At 50.3% G+C, this 19,150-nt stretch overlaps 1 protein-coding gene across 12 annotated transcripts in view; it reads right to left on the reverse strand.

Moving 5' to 3' along the window:
* Window positions 1–614: 614 nt before the first annotated feature.
* PYROXD2 (pyridine nucleotide-disulphide oxidoreductase domain 2) overlaps window positions 615–19,150 on the reverse strand; it is a 35,750-nt gene continuing 17,214 nt past the window's right edge. For 2 of the 12 annotated variants that reach the window (XM_008950765.5, XM_063607849.1), the window contains 11 exons: window positions 17,904–18,057; window positions 15,952–16,013; window positions 15,757–15,854; window positions 13,464–13,638; window positions 12,987–13,121; window positions 11,564–11,636; window positions 11,152–11,308; window positions 8,906–9,060; window positions 7,757–7,863; window positions 5,383–5,503; window positions 4,003–4,301 (listed from right to left, as the gene is read on the reverse strand). In XM_008950765.5, the coding sequence (XP_008949013.1) occupies window positions 4,231–4,301; window positions 5,383–5,503; window positions 7,757–7,863; window positions 8,906–9,060; window positions 11,152–11,308; window positions 11,564–11,636; window positions 12,987–13,121; window positions 13,464–13,638; window positions 15,757–15,854; window positions 15,952–16,013; window positions 17,904–18,057 (1,308 nt within the window). In that variant the 3' untranslated portion in view covers window positions 4,003–4,230. Of the gene's footprint in view, window positions 979–4,002; window positions 4,302–5,382; window positions 5,504–7,756; window positions 7,864–8,416; window positions 8,637–8,905; window positions 9,061–11,151; window positions 11,309–11,563; window positions 11,637–12,986; window positions 13,122–13,463; window positions 13,639–15,756; window positions 15,855–15,951; window positions 16,014–17,903; window positions 18,058–19,150 lie in introns of those variants that run through there. The other 10 variants (XR_008620013.2, XR_010113270.1, XR_010113271.1 and 7 more) reach the window with 10 other exon arrangements.

Genomic DNA, 19,150 nt, shown 5'->3' on the forward strand with positions numbered 1-19,150 from the left:
AAATTCAAATTCCCATCCATTTACTTTGGGCTGGTTCTTATGCTATGATAGGTTCCATGAAGGTAGTGAGGAACATTTTCCAAGCTGCTGCCAAGTGGTCAGAAAGACTTCAGGCTACTGCTAGCAGACTGTACTTTGGGGTATACTTTGTTCTTTCCCATTTGTCTCTCTGTTTCTATCTCTCCATCTCTGTCTTTCTCTCTGTCTCTGTCTTTCTCTGTCTGTGTGGGTAAGTATGTTTTTTATAGTTAGTATATATAATGTATATTTACATATATATGAGAGATCTGTCTACCCATCTATCACCTATCAATAAAATTCAGGTCTCATTATATCTTACTTTTTATTAGCATATTTTTTCCATGTGATAAAAGAAAAGTACATTCAAAAATGTAACTTTTAAAGTTATTGTTTGATATTCTATCACGTGCCGTTACCATGATTAATTTAACTAATTCTCTATTTTGGGACATTTAGGCTGTTTCCAGTATTTTGCCATTGCAAATAATACTGCATGAATATCCTTCTACCTAAATCCTCAGGGACACTTCTGATATTTTCCTTAGGCTAAGTGATAAGATGCAGAACAACCCACAAAGCACACGGATGTTGGCTTTTGAGTCTCATGATCAAATACAAATTTATGCCGCTGTCAACAGCATAGAAGAGTGTCTTTTTTGCCCACACCAGTAATTTTCTATACAAATATTTTTTCTCAATTTTATAGGTAAAGCATGATTGTTTGGTTTTCATTGCATTTAACGGATTCCTTGTGAGTTTAAATATTTTTTTCAGGTTTGCTGTCCATTTGCGTTTCTCCTTGCTTTGCATTTTGCATTCCTTTTTCTCATTTCATGTGTCTCCACTCCCTCACAGAATGACATCCTGTGCTCAGCAGGTCTCTTTTCCCCTCATTCCAGACATCAGGGCAGGAGTATTACGAAGGTTCCACGGAATAACTTGGTAATTGTCACCTGCCTTGCAAATTGAACATATGTTAGAAAGATGCACGCTCACAAGCCCACAGCCAGCTTGGTCAGCCACATCTGTCATTCCTCCCACCAGGAAGGCCAAATTCCTCCCAGAGCTGTAAACCTCACATCTCACTGAGTCTCTGGACACCATCACCCAGGGGCTGTGAGATCAGGAGGGCCTGCTGGTAACGACTTAAGCAGCTGAGGTTCCAGCGCACTTCAGAGGTGTACAGGACTGTGCCTCGAAGGAGGTGTTCCCTGCTGCTCTGGGGAAACAGGCAATTGTAAATCAGGTAACAATGAGGCCCTGACTTATTTATCCTTCTAAAAGTTTTACATATTAGGGCCAGCAAGGGACACATTTGTCCAGTTCATGGCTGATTTGCAGAGTCAGCACTTTAGGTAAGACCAGCCTGCCTTGCTCAGCAGGGTCGGCATGTGCTGGGGGCTTGGAGGAACCAAGGCACCCTGTAGTGCTGAGGCCTTATCTTGTCTCTCGGTCTGGACTAAATGTCATCTTTCAGAGACATGAGACACAGGATGGGAAGTCACCAAACAGTGGGAAATTCTTCCTCTTGGTGCTAAAGGTGCTTTTTTCCCTCTCTCCCTGGCCTCCTCCAAGTTCCTCCTCCTTTACAGGGAACATTTGCCTGGAGAACAGCTGCACCCTTGTGATCCCAGAAATGACAGGGAACCATTAAAACAGGAACAGCAGCGATAAAAGAAGCTTTCGGGCCTTTGGCTTATACTAATTAGCAATCAAGGCCAAAGCTGAACCCAATGTCCCATAATAAATTATGACACATCCTTACAAGAGAATATTAGGCAGCTATTAAAAATAATGTTTTCAAATAATTTTTATGGCACTGAAAACTGCTTATGACATGAAGTGAAATGAAGGAAAGATGTAAAGCCCACATACAGAACACGGAATACCAATGACCTGAAAGACTACCTGGAAATATTGTAAAATGGGAACTGCAATTATCTCTGCAGGAAAAATTATGTGTGCATTTTATGTTTCTCTCTTATTATATTTTTTAAATTTCCTACATTAGGCATTTGTAACCTTTGTTTACCAAAATAAATAAATAAAGTTTTTTTTGTTTGTTTTTTATTTTTTGTTTTTTTGAGACAGAGTCTCTTTTTGTTGCCCAGGCTGGAGTGCAGTGGTGCGATCTCAGCTTACTGCAACCTCCACCTCCCGGGTTCAAGCAATTCTCCTGCCTCAGCCTCCAGAGCAGCTGAGATTACAGGCATGTGCCACCATACCCGGCTAATTTTTTTTTTTTTGTATTTTTAGTAGAGACAGGGTTTCACCGTGTGAGCCAGGATGGTCTTGATCCCCTGACCTCATAATCTGCCCACCTCAGCCTCCCAAAGTGCTGGGATTACTGACGTGAGCCACTGCACCCGGCTAAAAATCATTATTATTTTTAAAGACCAAGTCTGATGTGAGCTGCCCCAGGCCTTTGAAGATTTTCTATGTTCATTTCTCCCTCCCTCCCTCCCTCCTTTCCTTTCTCCTTCCTTCCCTCACTTTCTTTGTTCCTTCTTCTCTTTTTCCTCTTTCTTCCTCCCTCCCTCCCTTTTTTTCTCTCATTCTTCCTCCCTCTCTCCCTGTCTTCCTTCTTTCCTTCCAGAAAACCAGCAATATTGACCAAAAACAAATTTTCAACAAGATCAAGAAGTTGATGGTCCTGATGCTGAATGAGGGAGGGGGCTTGGCTACTTTCGAAAAAGCTTAGGGATCCAAACATTGTTCTGCACTGTCCTGGTCACAATTCTTCTAGGGGGCTAGTTTCAATTCTGGGTGCCAGGTTAAAAAGTATATAGAAAAGATCACCTTCTGCAGAATACAAAAATGACAAAAACGATTTCATCAATAAAAGCCGCAGCAGCAGCTCCACCATGTACTGAATGCTTATCATGTGCTAGATACTGGATGGAAACATGATCTATTGTTTGATGTGAGCTTTAAAACAACTCTTTTACAGCTGAGAAATCTGAGTTTACCAACATTAAGTAATGAGATGGATCTATTTGAACCTGTATAAATTTGCCCAGGAAATGGAGGAAGGGAAGCTTTCCCAGGGAAGATCCTGCCTTATCTGCAGATGGGACGGCTTGGACTGTGGCCTTGGCTGCCGGAACTGGAGAAGCTGGCTGGGAGGGCTGCATTACCACGGGAACTCTGGATGGATTTTCCTGGACAAGAGTGACAATTCAACTCTCTTTAGAATTATAGAGGTTTATATTGAAAGGTATTGGTGATGCAACAGACTTAGCTCATGGGAGGCAGAAGCCTGAATGCTCTGGAATCAGGAAGACCGGGCTCCCAGACGGCCTCAGTGGAATCCACTTTGCAGTCACCCTTGGCTGCTTTTTGCCTGACTGGAGGATTCTGTGGCTTGAGATGCCCAGCATTGTTCAGGACCATGGCCTTTGAGGGTGACTCTGTGGATCATGGGGAAATTGGGTCCATTCTTATAGCTTGCCAGGAATGTGACAGCGGTTGACTGGGCCCCACCTGGGCAGTCCTCCAATTGTTGGTAGTGGGGGTCCCAGGCAAGGACAGGGGATGCTTGGATCAGACTCTTCTACTGGTTAGATGGACTGTTTTTTGTTTTGTTTTGTTTTGTTTTGTTTTGAGATGGAGTCTCTGTCGCCCAGGCTGGAGTGCAGTGGCACAATCTCGGCTCACTGCAACCTCTACCTCCTGGGTTCAAGTGATTCTCTTGCCTCAGCCTCCCAAGCAGCTGGGATTACAGGCGCCCGCCACCACGCCTGTCTAATTTTTGTATTTTTAGTAGAGATGAGGTTTCACCATGTTGGCCAGGCTGGTCTTGAATTCCTGACCTCAAAGTGATTTGCCTGCCTGAACTTCCCGAAGTGCTGGGATTACAGGCATGAGTCACCACGCCTGGCCTTTAAATGGACTGCTTCTTAGCTGATGTAAGAATTATGAGTACCCTAGAGAAGTCTATCCCACCAACTAACACAGAGAAAAAATACAAGCAAAATAATCTGTATGAAATATTAGTTTTAATAAAACAGAACCAGTCCATGTATGGAGGCATGGGCATAAGGTCAACTTGCACTAAATGTAACTCGTATGTTTTTTCTAAAATAATTTCTTGAGCATTGTGGTGGCCTTATGTACTAACCCGAAGCTGAACTTCCTGGGAAGCTGATCCAATGGAGCACTTGGAATTCAGGGGTGGAGTCTTCTTCCTGGGTCAGAGCTGGTTCAGGGTCACATGCTCTTGAGGTCCCTAAAGGCCACATGCGCTGCATTTCGCCCAGCAGCTCCTATCACACCTCCTCCTGGAAGGGAATCTCCTATGAACCAAAGCTCCGCTCAAAAACCCGCCAGGGTGGGGGTGGGGACAGGGCTTACAGAGATCCAGCAACAAAGCAGAGTGGGGCTGGTTACAGGGGTCCGGGGGCATGGGCACTGGAATCACCTAAGACAGCCACTCAATAGATTCTGGCTCCCTCCAGGCTTCCTGCACCAAAGGTCTGGGGAGGGGCCAGGTCCACAGCCCACAGTCTCAACGGCTGAGGGTGGACGTGCTGGATGGGCAGACGCTTAGTAAGTGAAGTTAAAATTTCAGAATAAGGGGCTGGGGGGAGGGGGAAGATGTGTAAGCCCAGACTCTTTCCAGGGTACCAAGTCTACACAGCTGAGAGAAAGTGTGCATAGCAAATGACAGCCTCAGCCAGCTCCGTTAGGCTTGGAATGCACACAAGAAAGAATTGTAAAGTTGAAGAAGTTAACTTTATCCATCCTTCCTGGTCTGAAATATGGATGGAGGCCTCTAATCCCAGCACTTTGGGAAGCTGAGTGGAGAGGATCACTTCAGCGCGGGAGTTCGAGACCAGCCCGGGCAACCTAACAAAACCCATCTCCACAAAAGAATAAAAAATTAGCCAGGCATGGTGGCACACACCTGTAGTCCCAGCTACTCCAGAGGCCGAGGCAGGAGGATCACTTGAGCCCAGGAGGTTGAGGCTGCAGTGAGCTGTGATCATACCACTGCACCTCCAGCCTAGGCGATAGCGTGAAGCCCTGTCTAAATATATATACGGATGGGGAATTTAGGGACATGGGTCTCTCACAACCCCACATTGGAATGTGGTGAGATGCCTCCACCAGGATGCATCCCCAGGCCTCCTGAAGGGGAGGTGTGAGCTCAACTGTGGGCTGTGGTCAGCCTGGTGGAGGCAGCGGCTGTGTGCTCACCTGTGCATGGATAATTCTGAACACAGGGCAGCTTATGTTGGGAGTTCCCTGCTGCCCTCCCTCTCTGCCACCTTCATTGCTTAACTTCCTCCTTCTCCAAGTCTCTGGCCTCCAGTGAGCCCTCCCAGTCCCCACAGGGTAGTGGGACTCCAGGTCACTCACCAGGATGAGCCCCACTTCCACAGAGATACAGGCCCTGGAGAGGGCAGCGGTAGCCAGAATGCAGGGGCACGGGCCGGGCGAAGTAGAGCTGGTCCAGGGACATGGCGCAGTGGAATATGTTCTGCAGAGGCAGGGCCACAGTCATCAGCACAGGAGAGTTACAGCCTTTCCTGCTCTGGCTGGGTTTCTTCCCCTCCCCTGTTCTTCAGCAAATGTTCTTCTCCTTCCAGGATATTTTCTCGGGTTTTAAAATGCAGAAAGGGAAGGAGATGAGACGGAATGGGCACATGCCCTGGGGCTGGGAGTGAAGTTTTCCAGAGGCTTTTTGAGGAAGAAAGCAGGGTGGGGAACACGAACTGAACGGGAAGGAAAAGAGGGTTTTGCTCTCTACTCTGCATCGCTCTCACTCTGTTGGAAAAACAGAATTGTCTGACTTATTGTGGCTGCTGGCATGCGTCTCTGCGAGAACTCCCTTCTCTGGCCAAGGCATCCACCTGAGCCCGGACCCCAGTGTCCAAGCTCCAGCAGGATCACTGTGAATGGCAGACAAGGGGCAACGGAGCCCGAGCACGGTTCTGCCCTCCTGGCTTGGGTGAGACCAGCCCCAGGCTGAGAAGGGAGGCAGCATGGGACAAGCGAAGGTCAGACTCGGGGGGCAGGTCTGGACAAGAAGCCTGACGTCTGTTGGGCATCCTCACAGGAGTGCCCCCCCACTGCCCTCCTCACCTTTCCCCAAACTGAGGCCATCGTCTTCCCTTGAGTCTGCTCCTCCCCATCCTCCTGCATAAGTGAATGACACCACCTTCCTCCCCCTGGCCTCTGTGCCTACCCTTCACATCACCTCCACCCTGACTCCTATGTGCACACTGTCACCAAGGCTTCTCAAGTCTGCCCGCCCCATGCCTGCTGTACCCAGCCATTCCCTTCCTTCCTGCTGCCTGGCCTTCTTTCCTCTATACCTGGACCAGTGCTGTTCAGTGAACATGTAATGGGAGCTACATATGTAGTTTTTGATTTATTAGTAGCTACGTTTTAAAAGTAAAAGCAGAGCCGGTTGTGGTGGCCCATGCCTGCAATCCCAGCACTTTGGGAGGCCAAGGTGGGAGGATCACTTGAGCCTCAGAGTTTGAGACCAGTCTAGACAACACAGGGAGACTCATCTCTACAAAAAGAAAAAAAAAAAAAAAATTAGCCAGGTGTGGTGGTGCATGCCTGTGGGCCCAGCTACTCAGGAGGCTGAGGTGGGAGGATCGATGGCTTCAGCCCCAGAGGTCGAGGCTGCAGTGAGCCGTGATTGCACTACTGCACTCCAGCCTGGGTGATAGAACGAGACCTATCTCTAGAAGGAAGAGAGGGAGGGAGGGAGGGAGGAAACAAGGAAGGGAGGAAGGAAGGAAGGAAGGAAGGAGGGAAGGAAGGAAGGAAGGAGGGAAGGAAGGAAGGAGGGAAGGAAGGAAGGAAGGAAGGAAGGAGGGAAGGAAGGAAGGAGGGAAGGAAGGAAGGAAGGAAGGAAGGAAGGAAGGAGGGAAGGAAGGAAGGGCAAGCTGATGAAACTAATGTCAATAATATATTTTATTTAGCCCAATATATCCAAAATATTATAATTTCAACATGTAATCAATATATAACTTATTGATGAGATAGTTTACATTTTTTTCTATACTGTGTGCATTCTACACTTGCAGCACATCTCACTTTGGTCTCAGATCTTTCTTTTGCTTTTTTTTTTTTAATTTTCTTTCTAGAGATAGGGTCTCATTCTGTTGCCCAGGCTGAAGTGTAATGACGCATCACAGCTCACTGCAGTCTCAAACTCCTGGGCTCAAGCGATCATCCTGTTTCAGCTTCCTGGGTAGCTGGGACCACAGGTACGCACCACAACACCTGGCGGGGTTTTTGTTTTTGCAGAGATGAGGTCTCACTACGTTGCCTAGGGTGGTCTCTGATCTTTCAAGTGCTCAGTAGCTGCAATGAGGTGATGGAGCCTGGCCTCCTATCTGGTCTCCCTGTCTCCAATCTCTAGTTTTTGATAAATTGACAAGTCTGAGGTTGTGCTGCTGCCTTGAGAAGGGGGTGCTCTCTCTGAAGAAAGTCAGATGGCAGAGCCAGCATAGTTGTCAAGGCAGAGGGCCACAATCCTGGTGACCTTCTCAGTGGGGGCTGCCTGCCTGTGTTTCTGAGCCCCCACTAGGGATCCCCCATTCCCTCGGTTTGACTGCTTCTCTGCCCTCTCTCAGCCGGGGTCCCTGCCACTGTCCTCCCTTCCTGATGAAAGCTGAGTATGGAGGGACAAGATAAAGCAGAGAGGTCACAGCCAGGAAGTGAGGGTGCAGAGGGAAGGCTATGGTGAGAGACCCCCTAGGCTTATACGTACCCCTCCAGGAAGCCCGAAGATTCTCTCCAAATCTGGTGGTGTGAGGATGTCTCTGCCAACCACAGAGTCCTTGAAGCCAGGGGCATAGACCTCGATGCAATCGAACACTGGGGTGCCAAAAACAGAGAAATGAGATGGTGTTAGGAAGAAGAGGAGGCACTATGGGTGTACAACTTGGCAAATTTACTAACAGTCATTAAATTACACACAGAAATGGGCTTATTTTATCATATGCAAATTATGCCTCAACAGGTGAAAAACAAAAATCAGTCCACAAGCAAATGATTAATTCATCCCAAAGATGCATGGGTAGGCCAGTCCAGTTCCCAGTTTTCCCCACTTCCCTACCCCAACCTTAAACATGAAGCTGCTGATCTCCTTTTGCATATGCAGCTTTTTTCACCTCTTCACTTTTCTCAAGCTGTTTTTGCTTTTTTTTTTTTTTTGAGACGGAGTCTCGCTCTGTCACCCAGGCTGGAGTGCAGTGGCGCAATCTCAGCTCACTGCAACCTCCGCCTCTGGGTTCAAACGATTCTCCTGCCTCAGCCTCCTGAGCAGCTAAGATTATAGGCATGTGCCACCACACCCTGCTAATTTTTTTATGTTTTTAGTAGCGACGGGGTTTCACCATGTTGGTCAGGCTGGTCTTGAACTCCTGACCTCAGGTGATCCGCCTGCCTCGGCCTCCCGAAGTGCTGGAATTACAGGCATGAGCCCCCACGCCTGGCCTGATCAAGCTGTTTCTCTTGCTTGGAATGCCCTTTGCTGCCTGGCCAGCTCCTAGTCATCCTCGGAAACCCAGTTTGACCGTCCCTTCCTTTGAAAGCCTTCCTTGTCTCTCTGGCTCATGCTTCTCCTTTGGTTCGTGCAGTCAGCTGTGCTGTAATAAAAGGTTTCTTAATTAGTCTCCTCCATCCCTTGCTAGACTGTGAGCAACTGGAGGGCAGGAACTGTGTCTTCTTGACTTTCTTAGCCCAGTTCCTGACCCCTGCAGTCAACTATGTTGACTTGAGGTTCCCTTGACTATTTCCTCCGTTTGGAACGGCACCTGCAGTTGTCAATCCTGAATGGGGCAGTGAGGAGGAGCAGGCCCAGTCGGGTCGCATGCCCGGCTGTGGCTCTGGAGGCAGAACGTGCAGCTGTCTTTACCTCTGTCTGCATAAGCGTCTCTCTCCTGCTCGTCCCAGGCCTTGCCTCCAGCCAGCGTATAGGGCGTGTACTGAGTGAAGAGGGAGACTACATGGCAGCCAGGGGGAGCCAGGGTGGGGTCCAGCGAGGAAGGGATGCAGAGCTCAATCACAGGCCTGTGCGGGCAGGGAGGAGAGACGGCAGGTCTAAAGAGCAGCAGTGCGGAGGGTAGGGCATCTGAGATGACTTGGGACACAGTGGAGGCCCTGAGATGACACCAATTCTGGGCGATTGTCACTGTACAGCCACAGTGGTTGTCCACCTGCACGGGCTTAGCAGCTGCTAGCGTGGTCCAGAGCACCTGTGAGGAGCTCGCCTGACCCCAGACCCCCGAATGCATGGCCTGTCCTTGCCTGCCTTCATCACACGCTGTGCTCTAACCACAGCTCCCAAACGCAAATGTCTCGAAGGTCCACACAGACAGTGGGAGTGTGGAAAGGGGCCAGGCCTAAGACAGCAGGTGCCCAAGCAGCCAGATTTCAGCCAGGCTTTAGTGGCCTGACTGCCTTTTCCAGAGCAGACCAATGGAAGACAGAGCTGCTAGGGCTGCCCCGAGCCCCAGCAGAGCTGTGACCTGCTTCCCACCCCACCACCTTTGCCTGCCACACCTTTTCTACCTGGAGCATGTTCTCCCTCTGATCTCCAAATATGAGTCTCCTTCAAGGCCACAGGAAATGCCCCTTCTCCCTGCGTCCCTCAGCTGCAATGTTCTCGCTGAACTCGGATGTCCACCAGGGATCTCAAACATCCCCTGTTCAAACCCCAATGCCTGATTAGCCTCTAAAATCTGCTCCACCCCCACCGCCTCTTCCTCTTTTCAGTAAATGGAGGCATCATTTCACAGTCGCTCCTTTTTTTGACCCACGTCCCACTCCCTATCCAACAGCAAGTCCTGTTGGCTTCACCTTCAAAATATACCCAGTCTTCCAACACTTCTCATCACTTCCCCTGCCCCCACCCTTGTCCAAGCCACTGTCCTCTCTCCCTTGGATTCTGCAACAGTAACCCATTGCAACAGATGCCTTAACTTTTTCTGCATACAGTGTCCAGGTTGGTCTTTTTAAAGCATAAGGCAGGCTCTGCACAAACTTTCCTGGAGTAAGAGCCAGGGCACTTGACAAGACCCAGCACCATCTGAGACCCTTCATTCCCAGGTGCTCTCTCTCCAGCCACTCTGGCCTCGTCCCTGTGCCTCCTACACAGCGGCACACTCCTGCCCCAGGGCCTTTGCACCTGACCCTCCCTCTGTCTGGACGTTTTTTCCCCAGATACCCATAAGACCTGTATTCTCACTTCCTTCTGGTCTCTGCTCAAGTGCCATGTTATTAGAGAAGCCTTTCCTCCCCTTCCCTGCCTATTTTTCTCCACAGTGCTCATCATCAGTGCTTACTTGTTGATTGTCTTCCTCTCATGGATAGAGAGTCAACGACCTGAGACTTTCTTGGCTTTGCTTGCTGATCTGTGCCCACTCACTGAACCAAGCCTGGCACAGAATAGAGACCCCAGAATATTTATAAATGGATGAATGAACTTTGCCCTATACCCTTCTTTCCAGGCGCACATCCTCTTTACCACATGCTACAAATATTTGTGTACCTGTCCTATCATAAGCTTTGTGTTAGTTTCATGCCCCTGCCCCGCTAATTCTCCCAGCCCATACCCAGTACAGAGCCCAGCACTGAGTAGGTTTTCAACAGTGTGTGCTGGACAGTGGACAGGATGGAAAGGCGCTTGCTCCTATAGCGCCCCTGCCTGTTCCAGAAGAATGGAAATACAGCTGCAGTGGGAGGTGGGAAATGCTTTTAGAAGTTTTGCAAGAAGGCAGATTATCAGAAAAAGAAAGGCTACGGAGCAGGGGACTCGGTGAGTGCGTGCTCTCTGACGGGCTCTGAATGAGAGAACTTCCTTTGCTCTCCCAGAACACATTTTCTCCTCTTCTTCCCCAGCCCCAGCACTTTCCTGGGCAGCGCTCTGCCCCTCTGCCCCTTCTGCTAACCTGAACCGCTCTTCACCCCTTACCTGCCCTCATCCTCAGATTTTTCACCTGGAATGCACTTCCTGTCCTTAGGAGTATGGATTTTGGCAGATCCTAAGTCACTGTGAAGGTTGAACACCAGGCCTGATCCCTGCTGTGCGTGGCATGGACAGCCCCGCCTCCCAGGCCCATGTGGAAGAACATCAGGGAACATAAAGTCCAGGGCCCCTACCTGTGGGAAGGCAGGCCATCCATGGCATCTTCAAAGGCCTGATGAAGGAGGAGGGTGTCTTCACAGTTCAGGTGGATGGAGCATTGGTGATGGGGCAGCGGCTGGCCCCCGGGAGCATTGGGGGCCGCCAGGAAGCTGGGCAGCCTGTCTACAGCCACTGAGGGACCAAAGAGGAGGGTCAGGTCTTAGCCCCACAAGGTCCTCCCTCTACAGCCAGCACCCTGCTACCCTCAGTGGCGGATGGGAGTAGGAAAGTATGAGCAAGTGTTTCACCTTCTGACCAGGCTGCAGGGGGACACAGGCTGGAGGTCCGGGAATGGAGATGATGACTGAGTTCAGCTGCCCCCAGCCTGGAGGTTTCTCACTCAGATGGGTCAAAGGAGACAGTGCTGCAATGTGGTGTGCCTCTTACCATTGATCTTGGTGACAGGCGACCGGGTGTCCAGCTGAGAGATTCTCTCCAGGAACTCCTCAGGAAGCCACTCCTGGAAGGAGAAGGCTCCATGAAAGGCCTCAGATGTCCAAGGCCCCAAGGAAGCTGCCTTCTTTCTTTACTCAGGAAGTTCCCTCAGTCGCTCCCTCCGGAAATCCTCTTCATCCTTCAAAGCTCAGCCAAAACCACCTCCCCTGTGAAGCCTTCCTAGATCCCCTCCCACTCAGCTCTAACCACTTCCTCCTCCGCGCTTGGCCAGCAGTTCTGACTGTGAAATAGTCCGCACCCCTCCCTGCTTGCAAAGGGGTCAGTGGTTTGCAGGCCTCTTTTCACTACTGGTCTGTAAGCTCTTGGAAGCCTCGACGATCTCAGAATTGCCTTAACAAGTTTCTTTTTACTGATGTTTGTTGAATTTTAGTAATGGAATCACTCAGAAAAAGTAGTGCTTTGCCCCTAAGAATTGCCCCCAAGAATGGCTGGGAGCTTCATGTGCGTATACATGTTATCATATCTTTTGGGCACAGGGTAAGTCAATTGCAAAAACTGGCCCCAAAGCTCACCCCTCCCTGTTTGCACACCCACTTCTGTGTAACCTTGCAGTGCTCTCACACTCTGACTCTAGGCTTGGCCATGAGACTTGGTCTGGCCAATGGTAGCAAACAGGATGCAAAGAGATCAAACCATGTGATGCTTGCATGCATGCTTGAGCTTGCCTGCTTTTGCCCTTTGCCAGACCCTGAGAACATGCCTGGACTACCGTGCTGGAGGAGGACAGACACATGGAGCATAGCCGAGTCCCCCACCCGGTCATCCCAGCAGAAACGGTCCTGGACCAGCCACCACCAGCCAGCGCCCAGGCACATGAAGGAGTCCTGCCAAGATCAGCAGCCGGCAAGCTGACCCACAGCCAGCTGCAGATGCATGAGCAAGCCTTAAGCAGCTGAAATCCACCAAGATCAACTGAAGTCTCCAGTTCTGGGTGCCAGTATTTCTTGTTGTATGCCCAGAAGTTTTGTGGCTCTTTGTTAATTGATTAATTAATAATCATGGATAATACAACAGATCATTGACAAAGACAATGGAATTAGAGCTGGTGAGAGGGGAGAAATCAGGAAAGTAGGAAAGTTGTGGAAATAACTCTAGATTGAAAGTCAGACCTGGGTTCTAGCTCTGGCTCTGCCAATGGCCGGAATCTTGGTCACTTCACCTCTCTGGCCCCTTCTCCTCACCTGTGAGGCTTCTTCCCCATTTGCTACCTGCCCTTACCCGCCTGTTTCCCAAATGCAGAGACTTGGCTTTTGCATCTCACACCCTGATGCAATCCTGGCTCCCTCAATCCCCACGATTTCTAACCCCTGTTTTGGCAGACATCTAAGCTCCACCCTCCTGCCCACAGCCTCACCTGTGGCGTCAGCTTCAGGAAGGTGATCTGCGGTGATGTGTTGGACAGCACCATTTTGCTTCTCACCTCTGTGCCATCTTCCAGCACAACTCCTTGAACACAGCCTTCACTGTTCACCTGCACCTTCGCCACTGTCTAGAGCCCACCAGAACAAGGCCCCACAAACCGCAGGAAAGGAAATCCAGGTTAGATCTTCTGGGATTTCCATGGTCTGTGCTGCTCCTAGGCATTCACAGCTTCTTCATCCCAAACCCATCCCACCAAGTTCTGCAGCTTCTCCATGAAGCCTCAGCTTCTCCATGAAACACTCAGTCTCAGTTCAGTGACCAGGGAATTCCAACGGGGTGGTTAGCCACTAACAGACTGCATGACCTTAATCTCTTGATTCTGCAACGCATCCCCTCACCGCCCCTCTGTTCATCGGTAAAACAAGGGACCTTCCAAATCTGAGACTTTGTTCTGTCCTGGGATCCTTACCAATAACTGGGGTGGAGTAGAGGGGCCGTTCACCTTTTCAGTGAAGATGCTTGCTCCATGCGTGGTGGCTGAGCTTGCGATGGCATCAGAGAGGGCACCCATGCCCCCCTGGACGTAGCCCCAGGCCCCCTGCATTCCCTCCAGGCCCCCCATCACATGATGCAGCAGCACATACCTGTGGACAGACCATCCGACTCAGATCCTGGAGGTGGGATCTCATCTCCCCAGAGTTCCAGGTGCAACTATTCCTTTCCATCTTGATCTTCAGCCCTTCCCTGCCACCATCCAGCCCTCTCCCAGTAGCCTTCAATGAGCTCAAGTTCTTGTAAGAGCCCTTTGCCTTCTCTACACCCTCTCCCTAACAAGTGTGTCTATGTGCATAGCTTATTACCACAAAGAAGGCAACGATGCCCAAACCTGCAGCTCCAGCCCTCTCCTAAGCTCCAGCTCCGGTGCCCAGCTACCCACAGATATCTCCCTTTGGACCCTTTCTTGGCAGCATCTTAAACCCACCACCTTTTCCCCATTCTCCAGCTGCTTCCCCTTCAATCTTTCCCATCCCAGTGAACGGCACCTTTCAACAGGAGGTTCTGTTTCCGACAGAAATCCAGGTGTCAGCCTTGACTGCTACCATCCTTTCCCATCTACATCCACAAAGCAACACCAACTCAGCCTCCAAAGGGCTTTCAACGTCATCCCACCTCTCAGCCTCTCTTCTCTTCCTTATGCTGCTGCAGTAGTGCCCCTCATTGGACCCCCTCTCCCACACTTTCTCTCCTGCAGGTCTTGTCCACATATATCCTGGAGCCCTATCTTAAAGCCCAGCTCTGCTCCTGCCACTCACTTATCACCATTCCAAGCCTCCCCGGCTTGGTGCTGCTCTTAGGATAATGGCCAGTCTTCTAGCAGGCACTCCAGCCTCATCCCTCATCCTGTCCCCCTCTCCATATCCCATCCTCCAAACTAACAGAACCTCTCGATTTCCTGGGTGGATCACACGTTCTCTCAACCCCAGCATTTCCCCTGCTGTTCTGTCGGCCTGAAGCCCCTCCCTCCCTCATCTTATGTTTTGTTAACTCCTCTTTGTCCTTTGGGTCTCAGATCAAACACTTCTTCCATGTAGAGGCTTCTCTGACCCTAGACCAGGCTGTGTCCCGGCTGCTCCTCCTAGCATCACACTCACGCCACTTCATCATCATCACTCGCTCTGTGTCTCTCGCCCATCAGGACATCTGCTCCGCTCACTACCGTATCCCCAGCACCTAGCACAGGCAAGCGCTCATCCATATTTGTTGGAAGAATTAATGATGGAACAGATTACTTAAAGATCACAAACGGAGCACTGGTTAAGCCTCCCAGGGATCCGAAGAGAAAAGGGCAGGAGGCCCCAGCTGGAAGATCCAGATTGGCTGGTAGATCACAGCTTGGCCAATGTGTGGCAACTGCTGCCAAGCCCCCGTCTCCATCGCCCTGGGGGAATTTGGGGCTGGCTTAAAATGTGTTGAAAAACCACTTCCAAGGGTGTGCTCATCCCTTGAGAGAAAAGCCACGTCGACGGCTTCTAGCTTCTAGCTTCTAGCTGTATCTTCTGGTGCACTGGAAACGGCCCAACCCTTGGCTGCATTCTCCATCCCAACACACACACACACACACACACACACACACACACACACACACACCCCTCCATTCCTGCTTCTGCGGGGGCTCATTAAGTCAGACCACACTGCAGGCTTTGCTGTGTCTGACTGCCACCTCTCGGATTGGGCTGTCAGCACAAACCCTCACTCATAAAGAAAAAGGCAGCTTCCTGTCCATCCTAAGGTGTCTGTGTGAGTGTGTACCAGAGCCCAGGGGAAAGAACAGTGAGAGAGAAGGGAGAATGGGCGTTTGCGGGAGTGGAGAGGTGGAAGAGGGAAGGGAAGAGGAGAGAAAAGAAGATATTAATGTTGAGCTATCAAGCGGGAGGTGGGAGAGAGGCTTTTCTTAGTGAAGCAGTAGGGCACAGTCACTAAAAAGGAAGATTTTGGGGAGTCAGACACCTCAAGCTGGAAATCAGCCTTGCCACTTACCAGCTGAGTGGCTTTGGGCAAGACACTCCCTTCTCTGAACCGCAGTTCTCAGATGTTGCTCTGAGGGTTAAGTGGATCGTGTGTGATGTGCCTGGCTCGGTTCCTGGCTCACTGGGTGAGCTCTGTTAAGTGGCAGCTGTTGTTGCTGCCACTGCCACTGTTGTCCTCACTCCTGTTGGGGAACATGCCCCACTCCTGTGTCCCGCCTCACCCCCCTCACTCACCCACTCCCCGGAGTGTGGGGACTTGTCATGGCTCCAATCACTGCATCTGTGGCTAGAGTGGCTTTTAAAGGCTCAGACTCGAACCACTGATCCAGCACCTGGACAGCACAACAGCAGAGAGAAGGGCTTAGGAGCCTCGATGGGAGGAGGGCCCTCTCACTGCCTGGTCGGGCCCGAGGCTGGGGAACCACTCACCTTGGTAATGGGAGCTGTGAGGACCTCATAATATCGGGGAAGCTGGGCTCCCAGGATGCGGCCTACAAGAGAAGATCCACAAAACAGAAGTTGAAACAGGTGACAGGGAAACCCTCCGACCTGGCCTGGGGGATAAAAGCATGGAGGAGGCCGAGACTTCCTGCCAGGAGGTGGTATAGCACAGCCAATGCAGGGACAGATCCAGCTTGAGTCCTGGCCACACCTCTCACTAGCTGCAGTGCCTGGGACACATTTTTAACATCTCTGAACCTGCTTCTTTACCTGTAAAATGGGAATCCTATTTTACACCTCAAGGGCTACGGTGAGGATTAAATGAGCTAGGTAAAGCATTTGCAAGTTCATGGGTACTTAATACATTTAAGCAGTTAGCATTATTTTTGGAAAATTTTAAACTTGTACCTTATTCCCTTATTTCGAACTCTGGAAGGCCCATATCCTGGGAGATGGCTGGCATGGCTGATCCATTCCTATGACCCTGATTCAGACCATTTCAGAAAGAAACTAGGCTTTAAGGCCTTCAGGGTAGAAATCATGGTCTCTAGCCTTACAGCCCCTGGGCCTAGCTTAGTGTCTGGCACATAGTAGTTGCTCAATAAATGTTTTTTGCCTGTTTTTAACACAGAGCTCCTTGGACTGGTTATCTGAGAGGCAGTGTCTACTTTTTGCATTTGTAATAGATTCCACTGGCTCCATACTCTTTGCAATGTATAAGTCTGCAGTGCCTCCCAACCCACCACAACTTGGTTAACCTGCCCGGCTCCTTGGCTCTGGGCTCATCCATGTGATTTGGCCAGCCAGTGGAATGTTTGCCGATGTGACACAAACCCAGAACTGAAACAGGCCTGTACATTGGGGCATGCCCTCTGTGCTTGTGCCACTGATGTGAAAAGTCCACACCCAGATCAGCATGTGCTTCTACAAGGAGGATGAGAGGTACGTGGAACAGAGCTGCCTCCACTGAGCTGCTGCAGACACAAACACATGCCTGAGACCAAACCAGATCAGCTGAGCCAGCTGGAATCAGCTGAACCACGAAGACATGTGGGAAACAAATGATTTTTTTTTTCTAGGATATAGAGGTTAAACTGGTCTGTATACCCTCAAGGAGGGTAGAAAATAATAGCACACTTAATGAGCCTTCCATTCGCATACTCATGGCAGACATTACTAATTGATCACAGAACTTCCCCTTGCTGAGCCCAAATCTAGCATTCTTCCTGTATGGGGGCAGCTCTTCAAATCTCTTGGCCCCTATATCTTATTCTAGCCACAGCCATGATGCTGAGCTCCAAGCAGGCTTTGATCAGCTTCACACAGGCAACTCCACAGCAACTCACTTCAGTCCTGAAAAGTGAGCCTCTCTACTTCTTCCCTAGGGCTTCTCTGGCACCAGGGCAGGGCACTCATGGGAACCTACTTGGCACCCACAGATGCACATCCCAGAAGTGTGGGAGTCAATGCCCTGTGAGGCAACACTTGGCCAATGGGAGATAGAACCCAATGGATAAATAGTTCCCTTTCCATCTCCCGAGAAGGTTCCTCAAATGCTTTTCATAAGGCTTCCCAGAGGGCCCACACAGGTCCAGCATCTTGTCACCCACAGTGCTGGCTAGTGCGATCACACACTCTGGTATTGACTCTTTCTCTGTCCACTTTCACCCCAACTTTCTGCTATTTTTGTGCCTTGGGGTCACCCTTCCAAATGAACTACCCACGCATAAGCCTTGGTCTCAGGCTCTATTTTAAAGGCGTATCAGCCTAAGATGCTCTCAACAAAGTGCTCCAGGCTGCCCCTAATTGATCGCAGCATGTTAACTGATCCCAGCTGGCAGGCTGCCATGGAGGTTCAGGCTTGTGTCTAGGCATCGAGACAATGGGCTCACCTCCTTGAAGGTCACTCATCATGCCCTGGTGCCCGCACTTGGACTTACCTGCCTTCAGCAGGGGCTTGAGGGTGGAGAGCGACCTCATCCTTTGCAGCAAGGAGCCATGCTGGAAGGCCGCCATGTCCACGGGGGCCGCATCCAGCAGAGGGTCAATGGCTAATGCCAAGCGATGCATGAACTCCTCATATTTGGGAAAGACCTGGAACAGAGCTCTGCATTAAGGCCCCACTGTCCACATCCCTGCCCTCCATGCTGTCCCCAGATGGCCTGTCACCCCCCACAGCTTGACGGTTCCTCAGGCCTCATTCCCCGCTGTGGCTCGGCTTGGCTCTGTTGAGCTCCCCCAGTTCCAGGTCTCTGGGTTAACATCAACACCAGGAAGAGTGCATGGGGTGGGGTGGTGGTGGTCAGGAGACCCTGGGCAATAGGAGAGTCACTGGGAGTGGTGACAGGGACAAGGAGCTAATGCTGGCTAACACGAAGTGTCACCCACAGAAAACTGGCAACAATCCTAGGGTGTGGTCTCTGCGATAAACCATGAAACCACTTAGAAGTTTCTTCCTTCTGTCCTTTCTTCTTTTTTTTTTTTTTTTGAGATGGAGTCTTGCTCTGTGATCCAGGCTGGAGTGCAGTGGTGCGATGTCGGCTCACTGCAACCTCTGCCTCCCAGGTTCAAGTGATTCTCCTGCCTCAGCCTCCTGAGTAGCTGGGATTATAGGCACCTGCCACCATGCCCAGCTAATTTTTGTATTTTTAGCAGAGACGGAGTTTCACCATGTTGGCCAGGCTGGTCAAGAACTTCTGACCTCAAGTGATCCGCCTGCCTCGGCCTCTCAAAGTGCTGGGATTACAGGCGTGAGCCGCCACGCTGGCCTGTCCTTCTGTCCTTTCCTATATTATTGGTAGAAGTTAGACCTCTTTGCCTGTATTCTTTTCCAGTCTGTAGGTCGTCTCCCATGCCGTCTCATCACCTGCAGTCACAGAAGCCTGCCTTCTCTCACCCCACAAGCTCCCATGTCAGAATCCACTTTCGAAAGCCTGGTTTCTGACACCCACCCTCCTTTCCCTGGAGGGCACAGGAGCAGTGATAGAATCCTGTGCTACTGGAGGCCCTACCTGACTCTTCTTAGCCCTGGACTTTGAATTTTGGTCCATCTCTACCCATGGATATACCCATGGCATTTTAATAAGTGTTACATAAAGAAAAGTTCCATGTTAAAATACATTCGAGAAGTCTTAGTAAAAATGAAGTTAAACAGCTTTCTCTAAGCAGGCCTTTAATATGACAGCAT

The sequence above is a fragment of the Pan paniscus genome, chromosome 8, assembly GCF_029289425.2.
Source record: "Pan paniscus chromosome 8, NHGRI_mPanPan1-v2.0_pri, whole genome shotgun sequence".
Taxonomy (NCBI): domain Eukaryota; kingdom Metazoa; phylum Chordata; class Mammalia; order Primates; family Hominidae; genus Pan; species Pan paniscus.